Source organism: Drosophila sechellia, chromosome 2R, assembly GCF_004382195.2.
Source record: "Drosophila sechellia strain sech25 chromosome 2R, ASM438219v1, whole genome shotgun sequence".
Taxonomy (NCBI): Eukaryota; Metazoa; Arthropoda; class Insecta; order Diptera; family Drosophilidae; genus Drosophila; species Drosophila sechellia.
In genome coordinates this window covers 12,174,616-12,194,822 of record NC_045950.1, presented here as the reverse complement: position 1 = coordinate 12,194,822, position 20,207 = coordinate 12,174,616, and the positions used below count along the sequence as shown (strand labels likewise).

Genomic DNA, 20,207 nt, shown 5'->3' with positions numbered 1-20,207 from the left:
CATGGTTCCCATTACACATTCTGTTCCATTTCGCAAATTAATGGGTTTTATTTATCGCGGGTTCATTCTTAAATTAACCCAAAGTAGACATAATCGGATTGAGGGAGCTATGCCAACAGCTTCTTCCATATGGGATATGCGGTGAGCGTTATGCTGTTTCGAATATCTTCCAGATACTTTTCTTTGTTGCCACCAAAGTGGAGATACTTGCACATTCCCTGATCATTGAAATCCGAAGCTTTACAGGTGGATTCTTCGTGGAAAACACTATAGAGATATAAAAAGTAATAAATATAATATAAAGACATCTTGTTATCTTGTTCCTAGCTTACCCCGTTTTGGCGAAATCCGTCATCAGCGAAGTCAATCGTTGGATAACCTTGGCATCTTCGGAGTCCTTGGGAAAATCATCGAAGCTAATCGGAATGCGTATGGTGTGCAGACCGTCATCCATGTGAACTGCTCCAAGCCCATAGTCGTCAGTGGTGCCAGCAAAAAACTTAGTTATAGAGCTTAATCCGACAAACTCAAAGATATAGATGGACAGTGGATTCTCTTCGAGATTGGCATAGGTGACGTACGACGAAATAGTTTCATAGATCGGATAATAAAAGTTGAAGTCACCAGAGATCTCCGCCAATTTCCACATGGTATCGTTGTTAAGACTGTCTCCTTTGAAGTCGTACGCATCCAATATTTCGCTGACCATCTGGACGGGAGTTCCCTCGGGCAAGTTAAGCAGCAGAGCCATATGTTCCAGGAAGTTTTCATTGAACTCTGCCCGTAGCTTGGGATTAATGAAGGCACGCATTAGGAACAGGGAACCTTCTCCAGCTCGCGAACTTAGGCTTAGGATCCAGGGCACCTCGTGAATGCGACCTGCCCGATGGGCATCTAGCGGATCCTCGACCAGGAAGGCGTCAGGAGATGGAGCCTCCACCACTGGGAGACTGGTGACGTGGGGCATGTTATCCCAGACCTTTAAGCTGTCCACACTGATAAGAAGTTTTTTATGACACACTTTACGTAGCGCTTCCGCCAGATCCTGGGTACTGAGAGTCTCCGCTTGATCAATGGACAACTCCTTGCCCAGACGCCTTGCCTGACTTAGGGGATCTTTGAGGGTCTTCATGGCCGACAGAAACATGGTGCCAGTCAAGGACATGGAGTTTTGGAAAAGTCCTGGAAACAAGCGAATGACTTATGTGCGATCAAAATTTATCCATGAAAACTAACCCTTTGAATTTGGACTAATCATGTGCAAGTGTGTAGATATTCCTCCAGCGCTGTGACCAAGGATCGTGACCTTTTTGGGATCTCCTCCGAATGTGGCTATGTGTTTTTGTATCCACTGCAGCGCCAATCGCTGATCCTTGAATCCGAAATTCCCTGGCATGTGCTCATCGCCAGTGCTTAGAAAACCTGCAACATTTGAACTCGATGTGAGTGGTGTATTGGATAATCCCTACAATTTACCGAAGGGACCAAGGCGATAGCTCATTGCTACCATGACCACCTTGCCGGTATCCATCAGATACTCTGGTCCACTAACCATGGGATGGGCAGAGCCGCTAAAGAAACCGCCTCCATGTATGTAAACCATTACGGGCAACTTATCCTCAGCCCGATTCTATAAAACCAAACCCATCAGGACTATCTAAGGATGCTTGCAAATCTTGTAACCTTCGGTCTGTAGACGTTCAGATAGAGGCAGTCCTCCACTCCCATCAAACCCCATTCCTTCGCAAAGTAGCTTCTCTGCACGCAGCTGTCCTTCGCCGTTCCAGCATCGAGTACTCCCTCCCAAGGTTCATTCGGCACAGGATTCTGAAAGCATTCAATATACGTAATCCTTCTAAAAGTATCAACGGCTAGAACAATCCACCTTAAGACGCAGCGGTCCAACTGGCGGCTGGGCAAAGGGAATGCCCATGAAGGCTTCGAACTGTCCGCTCTGATATCCTGGCATTACAGTGCCTCGCATGCAGCCCATATCCTCCAGGCACACATCCAGGGAATCTCCGACAGCAACAGCTACAAAAAATAGTACTCCAACTCCAACGAACAACATTTTTGTTATGATATCCATTGGGAAAACAATAGCTTACTTTTATACTCCATCTCTCAACCGAGAGCGGGATATTTGCAAATTCAGGTAATCATGGGTATAAAATAAAAACCACAATTATCGACTCCTAAAAGGTTTTATTTCTGTCACGTAGAAAAGCGAGGGTAAGCTGCCAGCCAACGCTAATCGTATATGATACACAGATGAATTGACGTCTACATAGCCTAAACACGCATTCAAACCGAACTTACGACTAAGAGGTATAATTACAATGTCTATACAACATGGCGATTTAACTAACAATGAACGATGCGATTTGGAGAAATTTAACTAAATTGCAGGCCTAGGAACCGGAACTATTAATAGAACTTAGAGATTCCCGGTCATATTGGTGTTAAACTGCGGCGCTGGGCGGCACTCAGTTGCGGATGCCACATATCCAGGATGAGCACTAGGCGTGGCTGGCTTCCGTTGTGCCACACCTCGTGTTCGAAGCTATCATCGAATATGAACAGTTCTCCCTCACGCCAGGTTCTAAAGCAAATGTGGTTAGTCAATGAAATTTTAAAGGTTTTCTCGTTTTTCCTCACCTTTCCTGCTCCGCCACGCGGAGTGAAGTTTTTTCCGGCTCCGGAGCAGCTAGCGTGAGGTGTGCCCTCAGTCGGCAATTGGTGGGTCCACAATGCGGCCACACATGTGTCTTGGACTCCATAACACTAAACTTCACTTGGCCACGTCGACAGCCGGCGGACTCGGGAAATTCCTCCAGCAGACTGCAGGTGATTGGAGCCCTGCGGCAGTTGTCCTTCACCCGACGACCCTGGGCATATAGCTCATACTGCTGCCACACTCCCTTGTCGCGCAGCAGTTCCGCTTCATCCTCGAAGAATCCACTTCTTCCCAGCAGCGCTAATCCCTCATCACGAATGGCACGCCAATTGAGCGTCAGCTTCTCCAGCTGCCTGTCATAGCCCGTTTCTTTGGGCTGCCAAAAGGGCTGTGCTCTCAACCTGGGCTCATTGTACAGCGATCTCTGATAGAGGCTGGCAAAGAAGCCTTTGGCAACACCTTTACTATACACCTCCAGAGCTTCTGATTTCATGGACAGGCGCTGCATAGTCTCGCCGAGCGACAAATAGAAGAAAGCCTCTTGCGTGCCCTCCTCTTCAGACTCCACGGCATATTTTAGATAGGGCAGCGCCTTGGGGTAGTCAGCATGGAACTGTCTGAGCGCCAGTCCATAATGAAGTTGAGCCACTGCATTGGTTGGCCAAAGTTTCAGGGTTTCCACAGCCACCTTTTCAACCTGCTGAAGACTGGGAGACAATCATAAAGTATTTCTAACTCAAAGTAGCCTGTCTTACCTACTTGTTTACCATAAGATAGGTGAGTGAGAGTTGGTTACGAAGCCGTGGATCCTCAGGCAAACGTTTGATGAGCAGCTCGTGGATGTTAGTTGCCTGTCGGTGGTGACCTAGAATTCAATAGGCAATGTAGAACGCGAAACAGATTAAAATATATGTTTAACTTACCCAAAAATCTCAAGTTCTCTATGCAGCTTTCGCCGGCGGTTTGAAATTCCTTATTGCTGGCTACAAGCTCACCAAAGGCCAAATATCTTTTGTAACCATCGATGGCTTCCCACAGGCGCTGATTGCTGCGCTCCTTCTTGGCTAGAAGTTCCAGAAGTCGGGCTCTTCCCAAATGGGCCGATGGCTCGTGGGCAAAGTTGGTGGTGAGCGTGTTAAAGGATCGCAGGGCTTGGGCATAATTCTTTGGGGTGGATATTAGTTCGCGATTCGCCAGCCAAAACACAAAAAAAAAAGGGTTAGACAAAGTACGAAAGCATGCAATTAGTATAAAATCATTCTCTCAAGAATTGAAACGCAGTTGACAGGAGTTCCAAGGATGAGCCCGCGACCAAAGTTTCCTCCAAGTGGGTGTGTAGTTTTTGGAGTAAGTGGTCGTGGGTTCATCCAAACCATATGTGTCTCCTGAAAAGAGCGTTTCTATAAATACATGAATAGGGTTAAATCCTATGGTTTGATTAATTATCATTTGTTGTTCTTACATCACTAAGCTGTTATATGATCTAATGAACTTGACAAGCAAACATAAACTAAAGCTTTGTGTTTTTTTGTTGTGATGTTCTTTAGTGATTGTTGAGCTAGAGATATATCGAAGATATATAGTTCACGGGTTAATCCAGGTGAAGGAGACACCTTTGGTTGCGACATACCTCCCTAATCATCTCCTCGTTCGCCTTGCGCAACTCTTGCTCGAAAGGATCCTCTTTCTCTGCGGGAGCAGCTGCAGCTTCTTTCGGCTTTATTTCTATTTGGAGATTAAGAATCTGAATTAGAACACTATTTCGAGCAAAACAATGGTGTGAAATTTTGAACGGTTACGGCCTAGATAGCTCCACCTTGTGTGAGGTGTCGGTTTGTATATCCTATGGCTAACACTTACGATCTGTTATGTGTAAAGCGATCGGTTTTTGGTCGTGTGTCTTAAAGTAGTGTTGGGCCTATGATTGCGATAGCTTATGTGATCGATCGAAAGTATGTTGGATGGAGAATGGAGTCGGGTGGTCATCGACAGACGTGGTGATTTGTGCGTTTAGTAATTACGTGTCCAGCTGGGGTCGTCAGAGTCCGGATCGCTCTCGAACTCCTTGACGGGCAGACGACCGTATTTGGCTTCCAGCCGGTTCATCAGATCGGCGTCGTCCACGTCGGAGATTTCGTCCTCCTCGTCGGTGATCTCCTCATCGCTATCTCCGTCATGCTCGAAATCCTCGATAGCCCCATCTTCGTATTCCACGTAGATATCGCTGTGACCTACTGGCTTTTCCGGTTCCTTTTCTTTCTGTTCGGGTTTGGGTTTGGCATCCTGTGCAGGCTCCTGGGCGTACTTGTACATGGCGCTCAGTTGCTCAAAGGTCTCGGGCACATAACTGGCCATGGAGGCGACGTTGTCGTCGCTATCGTGACGTACTTCTTCCTCCTCTTCATCAATGTCACTGATTTCCACCTCGATCTCCTCTTCGATTTCGATTTCCTCCTCGGAGTATTCTTTTTAGACAATGGGATATGACTGATGTTAATACTCTGGTCTTGGCCAGGCATATCATACAGCATAGGCTTCCAGATCACTTGTCAATCAAATGATTTGGAAGCAACTTCGGCTAGCCGAAGTTTGCAATTAATAACTCATATCTCCAACCATCGTCCAAAAGGGGCAGCTCCTCCACATCGTCCGGTATGTGATCCTCAGCAGTGGCAATCGTCAATCTTCGCCTGAATATAGTCTCTGGTGCGGGCTCATCCTCAGCTAAGCATTCACCACGGAAGATTCGAACGTTATTCGAGTTAAGAGATTATTAATCGAGCAAGAACAAAGCCATTCAACAATTTCCGTACATACATACATTGGTGGAATAATAATTGGAACAAAGCTGTGACTACAATCAGATTAAAGAAATAATATAAAATCATAATCAAAATAAGCTAACTGAAGAAAGTGCAAAATTTGGACTGGGCCCATGGATTCTCATTGTTGAAACCAAAAAGAGAGGCCATTGCCCAGAGTTTGTTTTAGTTTTTGTTAATACATCGAGAATAGATCACGAGACAATGAGGTCATTTGCTGATTTAACCAACTTAACTTGGTGGGTTAGAACGAAAAGCGGCGCTTAGTAATAGTTACTGAAAAGTTTCCCCGTCGTATGGATTATTTGATTAGCATAACATTTGGCGTGCTTGGCGGATATGATTGATAGAGATCAAGAGCAGAGAGCGGAATACAAAGAGCGGAGATTCGGGGAGCAGATCAGCATTGAAGACTCACTTGTATTTGGACTTTTCCTTATCAATACAAGGCGTGAAACTAAGGCAAGTGCAACGCCAACGCCAAATTTAACGGCAACTGTAAATGAGTCAGGTTTTAGTATGAGAAAACAAACAAATGCCTTTTGCACTTTCTTGTACAATTTCGGTTTCTAAGTTCTTGGTTGTGTGTGGTTGTGCATATTCTTTCAGTTTGGTAAGGTGGAGCATTTCAGTCGGTCAGTTCTTAAGGTTCTAAGCCTGCGAGATCCGTTAACCGTTCAACTATTCATTCCTTTGCTACTTACGTGATGCCAACCAAGAGGAGCCCTCTTCCTTGGGCTCCTCCTCATCAGCCTGGTCCTGATCCTGCTCCTCACTCTCTACTGCTTTGGCTGGCTCTGTATCCTCGGGATCATTTTCAAATTGCTGATCCAGGGACTCGAATTCGTCGTCATCCCCGTCATCTGCATCGTATTTGTCTTGATCCTGCAATAAACAAGTTATTTAACAACAAATACGAAGACCAATTAAACCCAAGAAGCAACTAGATATTTTACTAACATCATCATCGTCGTCGTCATCATTAGTATCTGTTGCGGGAGCCCTTTGTGTCGCAGATTGGGATCTTGGCGGCTCTACTGATTCTTCGACCTCCTGCTCTTCCCCATCCTCATCATCGTCTTCCTGCTGCGAACATAAAACATTAATTTTTGGAAATACACAATCTTTTCACAAACTATAGATCATACCTCCTCAGCTTTCGACAGCGGGGCTTCAGTGGATTCTACTGCTTCATCATCTGCTGCGGCTTCATCCTCATCATCCTCTTCATCTTCTTCAGCTTCATATTCGCCAGTGGCTTCCGTAGTGGCTTCAGTAGTAGCTTCCACAGTTGCCTCTACGGTGCCTTCATCATCGTTATCCTCCTCCTCTTCCTCCTCATCCGCATCCTCGGCAGTTATGTTTTCACCCGCATTGTTCTCCTCATCTTCATCCTCCTCATCATCATCTGCCGCTGCCTCATCCTCCTCAGTTGGCTGTTCCTCTTCCTCCAGTTCTTCTAATTCTTCTGAGAGTGGCTCTTCTTCTGAAATGTTTTTATTTATTTATAACAGTTTATATTAATTTATATTAACATACCTTCCTCTTCATGATCATCATGGTCGTCGTGTTCATCGTGATCATCTAACGCCTCTCCAGAGGGTTCCTGCACATCGTGACCATCATGCTCATCCCGATGTTCGTCTACCCAGCCATCAAAAACTTTCGAGAACCTAGACTCCGACAGAGGAGTGTCCACTGAAATAAACATGTATTAAGTACAATTTAAGTTTCTGAGAATTCTATAGCTTACGATCCTCCAGTCCGCGGTTCTCCATGATGATCAGACCCACCAAACTTAGAAGCACTGCCATCAGGGCGAAGAATATGATCTTGGCGCACCAGTGACCGCCAGTTCCGTGATCGTGGTGCACGTGCAGGTGGAGATCATCGTTTCCCATCTTTGTAATGTGAACGCCGTGCGAAGATTCGTCGTCATCTGAGATCCGACATTTGCATGATAGTGAATAATAAAAATAACACATGTGATTACAAGCAGTTTAATTGAATCCACCTTCGAGTGTTTTACTTGGATTTAGTAACTGAGCGAGACATTCAATTAATTTGGCAAAGCATTCCGGGGTGTGTTGGAATAACTACATATAGGGGGATCTATTTCTCTACCTTGAAAACTGGACTGACGCAGAACAGTCACATCGCCCTCGGACTTGCGATCATCTAGACGAAAAGTTAGTTACAATGAGACATACTATACCGGCATTACAAGCTGATAAGACGGCGCCGGGCGGGGGGAATTGTTTATGCCTAAATATGCGCAACGATAAACAAAGAAGCCGCCAGTCATGCTCTTGGGCAGTTGGCCAAGTGAAATTAAATGGCTTTACACATTTATATCTACATATATGCACCATCGTGGCTACTTATTTCGGTGCCGTGGGTGTAATGGCCCCAGAATCTTTACGGAAGCATCATCATCTGGTATCTAGTATCTACGTATGTAAATCTCGATCTCTGTTGCATTGGAATTAATTTGCCGACGAGGTGACGAGCTCTCCATTCTCCAATGAGAGAAAGATAACGCAGAGAAGAGAGCAACAAAAGAGAAAGAGTGGCAGAGGGAGATAGCAATAAGAGGATATCCCAGGGACAACGAAACATCTGTGTTTGCCTTGGGAAAAAGATAAATAAATCTGGGAAAACCACTCTCCTTGTTTTTTCTCGATTTTTGCACACTGATTCAATGCCCTTTTTTTTTGGCTCCCGATCGAAATACCCACTTTATGGTCTACCTCCCGCCTTCCCCGCCCGCACACTTGTCATGCATATATATTTTCCTGCTCGATCGGCACACGCATAGCGACAGAAAACAGGCGAGATGTATAATTTTATATAATAGGGCAAAGTTATTTTTAAAGGCACTCGACAATATTATTATGCTAATAAAAGAAATGAACTGCTTGCTACGCGGCAGCGGCGAAAAGACAAAACCGATTTTCACACCAAATAACGGTCCATTCGAGAATGATGGTAAGTAAAAGTACCGTAGCAGGGACTTACCGCGTTTTCGGCGCTTATCCTTGCGCTTACGCGGCTGCACATCGCCCGACATTTTGCTCGCTAAAGGCACTAAAACCTATTCCAATTCAATGGAGAGTGTTTGTTTTTCCTTTTCGAGCGGACCGGGCAAAACGGGCGATCTAGATCGACGAACAGCACGTTACTAAATGAAAATACCGCTCGCACCGTGGGAAAATTATTTATAAAGTGACACTGGTGTTGCCAGATCCGGCGGGAATGATGGAACTTAGAGATGACAGCTGGGCAGTAAAGGCAATTTTATTGTTTTGGATTAAAACTCATGACAGCTCTCCAAAAATAAATTTACATAATAAGTATTATTTATAAATTTATTTAATTCTCATATTTATGTTTTATTTTAAGTAGTGTTGTGCCAATAGATTGAATTTAATTTTAACAGTTCAGCAACGCAACAATTTAGAAAACACAAATGTAATTTTTTCTGTTACTCGTGGAATTTTCATATTGTATGTCTATGTAGCGCATAGACACAATCACAATCGTGTACAACTGAATTAATTTATTTCAAATGTATTTTCCTCAAGATATTAACTTTAAGTAAAGAAAAAAAAAATTAGAATATTAGCTTATTTTAAATATCGCATTCGTCACGCGCCCATCTCGAAGAGAACCAACCCCGACCAAGAAAAAAACAAGAAAATAATACACAATTGGCGACGGCGGTGCAGAGGTTCTCCGTGTGATCCGATCGAACGGGACTAGGACCGACACGGACCAGGTCTAAATCCGCGAGGTCAGCGGTATTATGGCCGGCGACATGTCCATCGGCTGTGCGGCCCTGAAGCGATCCAGCAAGCTGAGGTCCTGCACCAGTGCCGCCGACACGGACTCGATGCGGGTGCCCAGCGACCACAGGGACAACGGGAGCCTGGTCAAGCCGCCTCCGGTGCCGCCGCAGAATATGCGCGGCGGTCTGCGGGTCTACAAGATCGTCATCCTCGGCGACGGTGGCGTGGGAAAGTCAGGTGAGCTACTCTAGCAATGGATTAGCCAAAAGAAAATGCCGAGTTATCACTGCGCACTTTGATTGGGGCTGCGAAAAATCAATAAATTATCTCAATTTCTTTTACGCTTTGTTTTGACCCCCGCACCACCGACACCCACGAAACTCCAACAACCACCACTCCCAACGCCCTCTGAAAACGACGACGAAACCCGAACAGCTGTCACCCTTCAGTTCGTGAGCCACAGTTTCCTGGACTACCACGACCCCACAATTGGTGAGTAAGGCACAGGGTGCGCAAGGCGTCTAAGGCGAAGCCCCCACATCCCCACTAAATGTATACCGGTTATTTTTTTTCGCCGCAGAGGACTCCTACCAGCAACAGGCGGTCATCGACAATGAGGCCGCCCTGCTCGACATCCTTGACACCGCCGGCCAGGTGGAGTTCACGGCCATGCGGGACCAATACATGCGTTGCGGCGAAGGTTTCATCATTTGCTACTCGGTCACCGACCGCCACAGCTTCCAGGAGGCCTCCGAGTACAGGAAACTAATAACCCGTGTCCGCCTGTCCGAGGACATTCCGCTGGTTCTGATTGCCAACAAGGTGGACCTGGAGTCGCAGCGACGCGTGACCACCGAGGAGGGCCGGAATCTGGCCAACCAGTTCGGCTGCCCGTTTTTTGAGACATCGGCTGCACTGCGTCATTACATCGACGAGGCATTCTACACGCTGGTCCGCGAGATTCGGCGCAAGGAAATGCACAAGGCCCTGGGCACGGACTCCAATTCGGAAAAGATTCACACGGGGCGACGAAGTCGCTGGTGGCGCATCCGATCCATTTTCGCATTGGTTTTCCGGCGCAGACGAAACCTAAACTAGACCTGGATGCGGATTCCTTGAAACGAGTGCAATATTAACCACAAAACCAAGTAACTTTTGTTCGCTATATTTTGTATATAGCACATACCCATCAGATACAACATACAAGAGAGAAGTAACCGACCGATAACTAATTGTTAATGGCCACAGTGGTTTATTTATTATTTGTTACGGAAACTATTTAAAGTACTTGTTGTTGGCCGGAAAGGATAGCGAGGCAGTAGATCAGCGATAGAGTATATCAATACGTTTAAGCACCGATCCAAAAGATACATATTAACAATGCACGTACATATGTTTATGTAGTAAATATTACTAACGTTGATTCCTAGACGAGAGCGATTAAGCAAGTGTGGCAATTGGCTAAAGCTCAAAAGCATTTAAATTCAGCAAGATCGAGGGGCAGTTCCCCAACTAACAATCTGAACAACTCTGAATCCTAGCCAGGAGATTAACCCAACAGCCAATTGCCAGGTGCGAAGGGCAGAGAATTTGAGGATTTTTAAACTTATGTATGTACGTATTTACCCAGAATACACGCACATGACATACGCGACACGAGCCACACATTTAACCAATCGAATAAATGTTGAATTTAATGTATACTAATATTATAAATCGATCGATCGACCTAAGTATGTAAAACGCGGGAACATTGCAAATTATGAAATATGAATGAGAATGTGCGTTTGTTCAGATCCAAGCCCAAATTGATAATTTAAGTCCACGACAGTCGATGCATTTGTTGTTTAAGTTTGAGAAGAGTTTATTGTTTACATTGTTAAGTACACACGTGTTACGCCTAAGTTTATTTATTATTAGTTTAACGAAATCTGTTGATTACTTTTACCACAAGCAAACCACACATCACGTTCTCTAAGCATTCACCATGAGTTCCTCTCATCAATGTTAACTGCATCACCAGAAACAAAATACTAACACGGCTTTAATTACTCTGTTTGTTACATGATCCCAAAAACAGTTGAATGGACTACCCATAATTACTAATAATTAATTGTTATTGCGAATCCTGCAACCGTTCGAACCAAACAGATCGACTGACAAACAAAAAAACAACAGCTCCAACACGAAAACGAATCAAATGCGGGTAGAAATATAATAGAAATGCTTTCGCAGAAAGTTAAGCGATTAAAAAGTACGTTTTAAGAGAAAAGGCTTGGGAACTAGATGTTCAAAGCAATGTGTCGTGTCCATGTTGTTTCGAAAACGACATACCTGTTCGGGAATAATATTGAAACCTAATACCTAATCGATGAAAAACCAAAACATTTTGATTCATAATGTTATGTACATTTTAAATGTAAAAAAAAATGAAATACAAAAGCACAAAATAAACAAAAACAATACCCTCAATAAAGATTTTTTTAACCCCGTTAAAGATGTGTATTTTGACTTTAAAGGGCGGGTATTCCCCGAAAAAATCCATTATCTTACCAAGTCCCACGTTTATTTTTAAATCGCCAAATAAAACCAAGTTAGTTAAACCAAGAGTAGATCAAATGTACTGTTTATTCATAAGTATAATATAGTTTGGTTGTATCTGATGCATCTTCGAGTTTTTCAACTTCTGTGTGAGAATTACACGATTGACGGTACAAAATACAAAAAAGAGACATACACATATGTACTGTATAGTATAATTATATGTATAAGCGTATTTTATAAAATCATAAAATACTCTTCATATAGTTGTTTGGTTGTTTTGTAGTATCTTTTTTTTATGTTTTCCACTCGTTTTAATGCAAAGTACAAATATTAAAAACTCGCTTAATGCGCTCGAAATAGTTTTTCACTTCATCAAAAATTTTCCCTCTTAGCATCTCCCACGCGAAAACTGAATGCATCTCATTTGTGGCTTACGTTTAGTTAAATAAACATTTATCGTTTTTGTTTTGTTTTGTTTTGTGTTTAGTTCGGCTCTTGTAATATAGTTTCGCTTCCAACTCGTATTGGCGGCGTGGTCTCTCTGTATCTGATAGATTTAATGGGAACATAACTCTCATCTTGACGCCTACGACCTCCATGGACCCCTGGATCCAACTTCCGATTCTGTTTCTATTTCCACTGATTCACCTGACTCACTCACCCTCGCATACGACACAATCTCGTCCAGCCACAGCCGACTACACTTGACAACACAGTTAACGAAATAATAACATACATCTAGGAGGAGGGGGTGGACAGAAACGGACACAACTTGAATATGTTTACATATATCGATATATATTTCGCTTGCAGTGGCTGACTGATTGATCTGCTCTGCCCTAGTTTTACAAATAATAATGCCAGAGTTATTACTGTTGTTTACTTCGGTTTATAACTACACTAGACTGTATATAAAATCAAATCCGCATTTGACATTCTACTTGGTGCTGCCATCCCTTATATCTCGCTGCATCCCTCCTCCGCTGATCTTCTAGCTCAAGCTCTCTGTTTTCTGCTCATGTTGTTGTTGCTGTTGGGTGGTGGTGGTGCAGCTTCGTGTATCCGATGTTCTGGTTGTTCTTGATGTTGTTGTTGAGTGGTTGTTGTTCAGCTCGTTATTGTTGTAAAAGGTGTGTATGTGTGTGTGTGTGTTTATGCTGTTGTTGTTGCTGTGTGTGTGTGTGTGTGGTAAAGATTTTCATGTTGTTGATTTGCTCTTTTAGAGCAAAAGGCATCTGGTCTTCTTCCTCTTTTTGACTTGCAGCGCGGCCCTAGTTGCCGTCTCGAAAACATCTCGCACACCCTCCTTGGACTTAGCCGAACACTCCAAATAGGCAAAGGCATTAATCTTCTCGGCCATGGCGCGACCCTCCTGCGGCTTCACCGGCTCCTGCTTCATTTTTGCTAGATCCTGTAAAGTCAAGTTTCGATTAGTGCTGCGAGTTCAACTCGTTCAACAGTGCGTATACGTACCCGAATTGTGTTGGGATCATTTCGCAAATCTTTCTTATTTCCTACCAAAATGATTGGAACATTTGGACAAAAGTGTTTGACCTGGAAGTACGTAGTAAGGATTAGTATGTTTTCATATCAGATGCCATATAGTCGAATTGCAAAAACAAGTAATTCCTAATTGGGAACCCTTTTTCTTTATTCTTATCTACCATTATAAATTAAAAGCATTTATGAGAAGTAAGAAAGTGATTCAGAAAGTCAAAGGAAATTTGCTCATAGCAGACCATTTAATCACCAACTAGTAATAAGCTATAATTCTATCGATCTATCCTCGTTCTATACCAAATCCAGTCTTTGTCACTTTGATATTCAGATAGCTTCAATGACATAAACAACAACAAAGAGATGCGTTGTCTTAAAGATTCCATATCCTAAGCAAAAAAATTTCAAAATTTTTTTTTAATATATTTTAACTGGAGTTAAAAATTCTATACTATATCTGTTGTATACCTATCTATATATATACCTATCTGTTGTCTATATTTCTTAGTTCTGTATAGCATAGTACCATTACTTGTTTACGATCGACTGATAGAAACGGTTCTGTAATTGCATTTGAACTCACCTCTGGGGTCCATTTTTCAGGAATATTTTCTAGCGAATCGGGTGAATCCACTGAGAAACACATCAGTATGACGTCAGTGTCGGGATAGCTCAGCGGTCGTAGTCTGTCGTAGTCCTCCTGCCCGGCCGTATCCCACAAGGCCAGCTCCACCTGGAGAATCGGATGCGGATTTTGATTGAGAGTTACGCTTGCAGTTGCGGTGTCGTAAGGGTTATAGATAGATGGGGGCACGGGGCGGTGCGGTGCGGGTTCGGCGGGAGATGGGACAAGTTCGAGTTGAAGATAGCATGAGTGCGAGTACGAGAGTGTGAGCAAGGAACTTGACGGAAATGCCAAACGAATTAATCACATCGAAGCGAGGCGAAGTGGTATGACGTGAACTTGTGTGTATGTAAACGCTATCCAAACAGAAACTGAAAATTGAAAACCCGCCATATTGCGCAGCAAAGGCAAACACAGTGTTTATTTCGAAAAAAAGCGCCTGAAAATACTGTAGATCCCAAATGGAATATATGAACGAACATATAGCCAAATCATGACTTGATGCCCCAATGGAAATCGCACATTACATTCCGTAGAGTAAGGGAGTGCGCGGTGGAGCGGGAGAGCGCTCCCCCCCTTAGAAGAGAGTACAGGTAGGCAGGGAGAAAGAGTAAGAGTGAGAGCGCGCGAGAGCAGCAGCAGAAAGAGCGGGGGGCGGCGCAACGCATTAAACTGTATGTGCGCAACGGACTTGTATAAGACAAATACAAAATAAAAAGAAAAGAAAACGAGCGGAAGGGAGGGAGCAGCACTACTTGTGTGTGTGTGTGCTGCCAACTCTCCGTTGAGCATGTGTGCGTGTGTGTATGTAAGTGTGGGGAAATGTGGCCAAGTGTGACTTAATCACTGCTATCAAAACTTTAAATTCTTCGGAATAATCCAAATTTGCACTCTACTTAACCAAAAATGATCTTAATTTTTCTTTTGCTTTTCCAGACACCTTTATTTATGGCTGCGTCTGTTGGGCATCAGGCGATATTGACTCATTTCATTTTACAGGGGAATAAAAGGAAATACAACGACCAAGGTGTGGGTGAAGTTGTGGGTGGCACAATCAAGAGAACAATAAACACACACCCATGGGAACACACACCCGCACACACACTCACACACAGAGGCGGGTGGAAAGTGTAAGGAGGATACGCGCACTTGAAAAACGGAATGAATTGAGAATGCACACAAATTATAAAACGAGATCAGATGATTATCACTTGGGTGGCAGGGTGGTGTTATCAGGGGGAAGGGGGGTCAGCCGCCGGTTGGGGGTGGCATTCAGAGTGGTGGACGGGACGGGAAGTTAAAGGAGGGGCGGGGCTGTCCGGGAAAAGGGGCTTACCTGTTTACCATCCACCTCGATGTCGGCCACATAATTCTCGAATACGGTGGGCACATAGACCTCGGGGAACTGATCTTTGCTGAAGACAATCAGAAGGCAAGTTTTACCGCAGGCACCGTCGCCGACAATTACCAATTTCTTGCGAATCGTCGTCATTGGAAGTTCTGCAAAAGGCAAAATCAAACTGTAGCTAGATGCAATGCAAGTGCAGCGGATGCCCGAGGATTCCGAGTCCGATTCTGAATCCGAATACAATTGTCGATTCCGAACCCGAGTCAGCCGTTCTGTTTTATATATTCGCGAAAACTGAACGAGCGCCTGTTCAAAAAATTATCAAAATGAAAAAGGCACACACACACTCGCATACAGTCACACGCACACTGGTGGACACACAGACACAAATACACTCGCGCGCTCGCTCTTTTCCGAATGCCCTCTCCCGCTCGCGCACACACTTAGTCATACTTGCGGCTGGACGGCGATCTAATAGTATAAAGTGTGGGGTTCTTTCTTATCTGGCCATTGTCCATTGTCCGTTAGCCGAGTTTTTCCCGTTTTTCTTTACGGTTTTTCGCATTCGCATTTTCATTTTGGTCGCGTCATAGGGCCGCCCGCTTCTCCACCCCTCTCTCCAACACTCCAGGAAACTCCTCTCTCCGCGCCCCGTCCCGCTCGCACTTTATTCCAAAAACATCTCATCATCCACTCTCGGTACGTATGGCTGTGTGTGTGTGCGTGTGTCTGTGCGCCTCTGGCTGGGCGTGCGTGCATTTGTGTGCGTGCTGTGTGGAATTTTTTCACTTCTGCTCTTTCGGCCACTTACAATTTATATTGGTGATTTCACAACACTCAGCACGAATTCGACACTTAATTTGCTTACAAAATGGCACAAATTTGTTGATTCTTATGCGTCTACCGTTTAGCTATATCGTATAAAAGTTAATGCAATTACAAAAATTCGAATTGAACTCGACGATTTTTTCCCATGCAAAATGACGATGAACAATGTTCATCCGTTTCATTTCTCGGTAGCGGGATGAACGCTCGATGACCAACCAACGCCTTCGAGCGCAGGGCTGTTATTAACCCAATCGATAGTTCTCATCGATGGCAACTCTGTGCGCGTTATTCCCATAACCGACCACGACTGGTAACACCGCACATATGTTATTCTTCCTCTTCTTCTTAAATATGCGGTCGCATGGCCCGGGAATTAAGTGTTGGTAGTTCAAGCAAAAACTGAAAGGAATGCTTGACGAACATATTCTGAAAGAAATGCAGCTGAGCTTCCAGCTCACCGAACAGCGAGAAATAGCCTCTGGCCGCCGTAAGCCGGAAAACCCACAGCACCGACCTGCTGCTCCAAAGAAAAAAGTTATTTCAAAGGTGGCCAGCAAACCTGCAAAGATTTTGAAAGCAACGATTCAAAAAACACAGATGGAGTCGCCCAAAAAATCCAAGAAAAATAAGGCAGCCGGCACAAAGCGGCCTCTTTCCAATAATGTGTCGAAGCCAGACAGTTTTCCATCCCAGAAGAGGCTTAAAAAGGATGATACCCTACCTAAAAAGAATCCTTTAAATAAATCCTCAAATGTTGCAGCTAAAAAATCTGCTGCAAAAAGCAAAAGTGCTAAGCTTCCTCCTATTCCCAAGGTTCATAGGATAGGTATGCATTAGTTCTAGAATTACAACCTGAATTTATTTTAATATGTATATATTTTTCAGAATCAGTTCCTAAGAAAACCAAAGTTAAGACGTCAAATAACACAAAAAAAGCAAGTTTACCTAAGAAACAAAAGGTAAATGGAGCCAATAGCTCAATAAAGGTTGTACAAAATGGTAAAATAGTCGAGATAATTGACAAAGCGGAATTAAGTGACACTGAAATGAATTCATTAGATGATTGGAGGGAAGAAAACGATTATTTAATTGAAAGTGGTAAGCAAATTTTAATATCACACTTGTTTCTTAAATTAAACTATGTTCTTTAGACTCTGAAAACGATGTAGTTGAAGAAATAGACAAGACATTTCTTAAACACCCGAAGATTTTTAAGGCCAAAGGCAAAGGCCCCGAATACAAAGTATCAGATATTCTTCCTCCTTTTGAACACGAAGAATACCAAGGTCTGTTGTTGAATGGCGATGGCAGCGGAACAGTTCGAAAGATTGAGGTGTTTAAGAGAGCACAGGAAGGAACTGACAGCGACGAAGATTATGAGCCACGAGATAGCGACGACTCTGGATCTGAGGAATTTGACAGCCAGGTGTCTGACAGTAAAGACACAAGCAGCGCAGACTATGATAGTGATGGAGATTTCTACAGTGAAGATAGCGATATGGAGGATGTTAGTGACAGCGATAGTGAAGAATTCGGAAGCGATTTCTTCGACAGCGACGACCTCGATTCAACTTATGAGCCACCTGACATAGAGGGATTCTTTGATGATCAACCTGTGGAAAAAAAGCAAGAACTTATAAAACAGTCAAGTTCTGTGGAGATGGTTGTAGATCACTTAATCAGTGAGCCCTCAAAGAAGGAGTCTGAAGCTGCCATTGAAAACGAAGAGAATGTCGAGGTATCACTGCCTGAAGTTGTAACACCCGAAAAGAAAAATGATCTCAAACTAAGCGATGCCCCGTTTTACAGAAATACGCAAGCAACTCCCACTGAGCTTAGCGTCTTTGAGAACAGTCTGAAGAGCAATCATGTGCTGGCCGTGATTAAGGAGGACCTTGAAGTTTATGGCACACTAGTGCTGACTCTACTCTGCGGTCAAATATCAGTAAATGGTTACAGAGCACGCAGGCAGGAAGCAATCACCATTTATTCTCCTAAAGGCCTTAATTGGGTATCTATTTCGCCAACCAAGACTAAAAAACCTCTAAAAAATGAGGTGGATTGGGAAGAACTCAACAAGAACTTCACACGCGCCCAGCTAGACAGGATTAAGACCAGCTTTCAGCGTCAGACGAATGCAATAGTACTGCTCCACCGAAACACAAGTGCACAGCAGCTCGTCGACACCTTTGGCAAGCACATGGCGCAAAATGTGTTCCCACTGGTCAATTCTTCCAATCGACCATTTAGCCAAAGTGAAACCCTGTTGCACTGTCTGATTCAATCGAGCGATAAAATGCGGACTCTGCAAGTTCCGCAGGTTTGGAATAAGTTAAAGATGCATGCAACGAGCCGGATAATAATAGCCGGTGGTAAGGGCGTCGGAAAGTCTAGTTTATTGCGTTACCTCATCAACCGAAATCTGGGTCAGTTCCCATCCATGCTGCTCATCGACCTGGACATTGGTCAACCGGAAATATTTGTTCCCCAGACTATTTCTTGCACCCTAATTGATGAGCCCCTTTTGGGACCGGGCTTCCTGTACAACAGGCAGCCGGAACATGCCATTGTCGTGGGCCACACCAACATTGTCTTGTGCGCAGAGCAGTATGCCCGAGCAGTTATTCAGCTAGTCCAAAACATTCAGAACGATGCCAAGTATTCAAATATTCCTTGGCTGATAAATACGATGGGCTATAACAAGGGCTTTGGTATGGAATTGATGGCTCTGCTGGTGGATCGCATTCGTCCCACGGATCTTGTTCAGATTGCCAGTCCAATTCCAATCAATAACTTTGATTCTGCCCTCGACCATAGCAGTCTGTCGCAGATAAAACCAATTATATACTGTGCGGAGGAGTTCAAGATCAAGAAAATACCAAAATACACGCTCCATAAGCTGCTCAGTGCAGTGCCTGCAAAGGAAAAAGGAACTTGGAGTCTTAGCGCAAAGGACATGCGATACTCCAACCTTCTGGCACGTCTCAGTTCGTGCCTGACTGGAAATGCCAAATCTTTCACAGACTGCGAGCCGTTGGGAGTGTCTTTGGAATCCCTGCAGATCCAGCATCCCACCAGCAAGAGTTACTCGCGCGAGGAACTGATTCGAGGCATGGAGGCTAATGTAGTATATCTGTGCCATCACGGGGAAGGTCTGGCCCAATGTTTGGGAATAGGTTTGTATATATCCACGTTCTTTTGTGGCTTATTAATTGAATTCCTAAATTCTTCTAGGTGTGGTTCGCGCCATCGACTACGAGCGCAAGGAGTTATACCTGGTGCCAGCAATGCCGCTACAAAAGATGTCCCTGGTGGATTGTCTTATCCTCGGCGGAGAACAGGTCCTGCCGCAGGGTTTCCTCCGGGATCAAGGTCAAGGTGTGTCCAGCAGTGTTCCCTTCGTGTTCATACTTGAAGATTCGAAATCTTCGAAGAGTATCCAGCAGATCTACCATCGAGCGCCAGCCTTTCTGGGAGTACCAGCTAATCAACGAAACTAAAACTGAGCTTACTGAAGCAATCGCAATCGGATAACTTTGTAAATAAAGTTAGGTTTATTAACAGAAGTCTAGTGTGACAAATTGTGGCGTCCTTTGAGGATCCGGTTCATCAGCACTCGTCGTCCCTCGGGCGTCGACATCCTTGCATCCCAGCCGTGGACATTGATTCTCTTCACCTCCATGGGTTTCGGAAAATGGCAGCGTACTTTCGGTTTCAGCACCGCCCGATTGAAAGCGTGCTTATCCCGGACGATTAGAGTTTGTGCGGTGCTGACAACCGCCAGGCAGGTCCTGCAATGTCATTAATTGTTATTATACCACTCAAAATACATGGTTTATTCATTATTATTATTATTTACTTGCCTTTGGAGCATTCCCTGCAGCATGTTAAGTAATTTCCAGTTAGTATGACCGCACGAAGTCCGAAAAATACCGCCTGAACAGCCGGTAAGCCGCTTTAACGTTGCCAGATCAATGGGTTCGAAATTTCGAACTCAGCTGCAATGCCACTTTACATAAACATGTAAAATGCATTACATTACATTTATTGCAATTAAAATAAAAGTCATAATATTGGT

The 20,207-nt window shown here is 44.1% G+C and overlaps 6 protein-coding genes across 16 annotated transcripts; 2 read left to right on the top strand and 4 right to left on the bottom strand.

Annotated features, from left to right (window-relative positions):
- Positions 1 to 23: 23 nt before the first annotated feature.
- LOC6609375 (esterase-6) lies at positions 24 to 2,086 on the bottom strand. The gene is made up of 6 exons (XM_002034028.2): positions 1,886 to 2,086; positions 1,684 to 1,827; positions 1,477 to 1,630; positions 1,237 to 1,422; positions 333 to 1,182; positions 24 to 267 (listed from the first exon to the last, which is right to left on the bottom strand). The coding sequence occupies exons 1-6, from the start codon at positions 2,069 to 2,071 to the stop codon at positions 108 to 110; spliced, it is 1,680 nt and encodes a 559-aa protein (XP_002034064.1). The 5' UTR covers positions 2,072 to 2,086; the 3' UTR covers positions 24 to 107.
- Positions 2,087 to 2,185: 99 nt separating this feature from the next.
- On the bottom strand, positions 2,186 to 8,687 carry LOC6609374 (aspartyl/asparaginyl beta-hydroxylase). 10 transcript variants are annotated; one of them, XM_032714715.1, is made up of 15 exons: positions 8,518 to 8,680; positions 7,624 to 7,677; positions 7,253 to 7,438; positions 7,039 to 7,197; positions 6,648 to 6,985; positions 6,460 to 6,582; positions 6,204 to 6,384; positions 5,918 to 5,995; positions 5,294 to 5,401; positions 4,699 to 5,142; positions 4,308 to 4,402; positions 3,601 to 3,841; positions 3,437 to 3,542; positions 2,659 to 3,384; positions 2,186 to 2,602 (listed from the first exon to the last, which is right to left on the bottom strand). In XM_032714715.1, exons 1-15 carry the CDS (start codon positions 8,567 to 8,569, stop codon positions 2,452 to 2,454), a joined length of 3,042 nt encoding a protein of 1,013 aa, XP_032570606.1. In that variant the 5' UTR covers positions 8,570 to 8,680; the 3' UTR covers positions 2,186 to 2,451. The 10 variants fall into 10 exon arrangements, with proteins under 10 accessions (XP_032570606.1, XP_002034063.1, XP_032570605.1 ...); XM_002034027.2 differs by having other exon boundaries at positions 6,460 to 6,585; positions 8,518 to 8,679; XM_032714714.1 differs by having other exon boundaries at positions 6,460 to 6,585; positions 6,648 to 6,982; positions 8,518 to 8,679.
- A 469-nt stretch (positions 8,688 to 9,156) lies between these two features.
- LOC6609373 (GTP-binding protein Rit2) lies at positions 9,157 to 11,706 on the top strand. Its single transcript, XM_002034026.2, has 3 exons — positions 9,157 to 9,524; positions 9,723 to 9,779; positions 9,868 to 11,706. The coding sequence occupies exons 1-3, from the start codon at positions 9,305 to 9,307 to the stop codon at positions 10,383 to 10,385; spliced, it is 795 nt and encodes a 264-aa protein (XP_002034062.1). The 5' UTR covers positions 9,157 to 9,304; the 3' UTR covers positions 10,386 to 11,706.
- Positions 11,707 to 11,897: 191 nt separating this feature from the next.
- On the bottom strand, positions 11,898 to 16,306 carry LOC6609372 (ras-like GTP-binding protein Rho1). 2 transcript variants are annotated; one of them, XM_032717149.1, is made up of 5 exons: positions 16,113 to 16,306; positions 15,290 to 15,453; positions 13,912 to 14,061; positions 13,305 to 13,385; positions 11,898 to 13,242 (listed from the first exon to the last, which is right to left on the bottom strand). In XM_032717149.1, the coding sequence occupies exons 2-5, from the start codon at positions 15,443 to 15,445 to the stop codon at positions 13,051 to 13,053; spliced, it is 579 nt and encodes a 192-aa protein (XP_032573040.1). In that variant the 5' UTR covers positions 15,446 to 15,453; positions 16,113 to 16,306; the 3' UTR covers positions 11,898 to 13,050. The 2 variants fall into 2 exon arrangements, with proteins under 2 accessions (XP_032573040.1, XP_002034061.1); XM_002034025.2 differs by lacking the exon at positions 16,113 to 16,306 and having other exon boundaries at positions 15,290 to 15,584.
- LOC6609371 (polynucleotide 5'-hydroxyl-kinase NOL9) lies at positions 15,771 to 19,695 on the top strand. Its single transcript, XM_002034024.2, has 5 exons — positions 15,771 to 16,000; positions 16,322 to 16,955; positions 17,015 to 17,227; positions 17,281 to 19,305; positions 19,364 to 19,695. Exons 2-5 carry the CDS (start codon positions 16,538 to 16,540, stop codon positions 19,627 to 19,629), a joined length of 2,922 nt encoding a protein of 973 aa, XP_002034060.2. The 5' UTR covers positions 15,771 to 16,000; positions 16,322 to 16,537; the 3' UTR covers positions 19,630 to 19,695.
- LOC6609369 (39S ribosomal protein L34, mitochondrial) lies at positions 19,661 to 20,088 on the bottom strand. The gene is made up of 2 exons (XM_002034022.2): positions 19,993 to 20,088; positions 19,661 to 19,920 (listed from the first exon to the last, which is right to left on the bottom strand). The coding sequence occupies exons 1-2, from the start codon at positions 20,013 to 20,015 to the stop codon at positions 19,698 to 19,700; spliced, it is 246 nt and encodes an 81-aa protein (XP_002034058.1). The 5' UTR covers positions 20,016 to 20,088; the 3' UTR covers positions 19,661 to 19,697.
- Between the last annotated feature and the right edge of the window lie 119 nt (positions 20,089 to 20,207).

Coding starts and splice junctions, on each gene's coding strand:
- LOC6609375 (XM_002034028.2), bottom strand. CDS start 2,071: ATGTTGTTCGTTGGAGTTGGAGTACTATTTTTTGTAGCTGTTGCTGTC. Junction 1,828..1,885: donor TTGGACCGCTGCGTCTTAAG/GTGGATTGTTCT, acceptor GAATGCTTTCAG/AATCCTGTGCCGAATGAACC. Junction 1,183..1,236: donor GATTAGTCCAAATTCAAAGG/GTTAGTTTTCAT, acceptor GCTTGTTTCCAG/GACTTTTCCAAAACTCCATG.
- LOC6609372 (XM_032717149.1), bottom strand. CDS start 15,445: ATGACGACGATTCGCAAGAAATTGGTAATTGTCGGCGACGGTGCCTGC. Junction 14,062..15,289: donor TCGAGGTGGATGGTAAACAG/GTAAGCCCCTTT, acceptor CCGATTCTCCAG/GTGGAGCTGGCCTTGTGGGA. Junction 13,386..13,911: donor CTGAAAAATGGACCCCAGAG/GTGAGTTCAAAT, acceptor ACGTACTTCCAG/GTCAAACACTTTTGTCCAAA.
- LOC6609374 (XM_002034027.2), bottom strand. CDS start 8,569: ATGTCGGGCGATGTGCAGCCGCGTAAGCGCAAGGATAAGCGCCGAAAA. Junction 4,403..4,698: donor TGACGACCCCAGCTGGACAC/GTAATTACTAAA, acceptor ATCTCCAAATAG/AAATAAAGCCGAAAGAAGCT. Junction 3,543..3,600: donor AGAGAACTTGAGATTTTTGG/GTAAGTTAAACA, acceptor ATTGAATTCTAG/GTCACCACCGACAGGCAACT.
- LOC6609371 (XM_002034024.2), top strand. CDS start 16,538: ATGCTTGACGAACATATTCTGAAAGAAATGCAGCTGAGCTTCCAGCTC. Junction 16,956..17,014: donor TCCCAAGGTTCATAGGATAG/GTATGCATTAGT, acceptor TATATTTTTCAG/AATCAGTTCCTAAGAAAACC. Junction 17,228..17,280: donor CGATTATTTAATTGAAAGTG/GTAAGCAAATTT, acceptor TATGTTCTTTAG/ACTCTGAAAACGATGTAGTT.
- LOC6609369 (XM_002034022.2), bottom strand. CDS start 20,015: ATGCTGCAGGGAATGCTCCAAAG. Junction 19,921..19,992: donor CTGCAGGGAATGCTCCAAAG/GCAAGTAAATAA, acceptor ATGACATTGCAG/GACCTGCCTGGCGGTTGTCA.
- LOC6609373 (XM_002034026.2), top strand. CDS start 9,305: ATGGCCGGCGACATGTCCATCGGCTGTGCGGCCCTGAAGCGATCCAGC. Junction 9,525..9,722: donor CGGTGGCGTGGGAAAGTCAG/GTGAGCTACTCT, acceptor AAACCCGAACAG/CTGTCACCCTTCAGTTCGTG. Junction 9,780..9,867: donor CTACCACGACCCCACAATTG/GTGAGTAAGGCA, acceptor TTTTCGCCGCAG/AGGACTCCTACCAGCAACAG.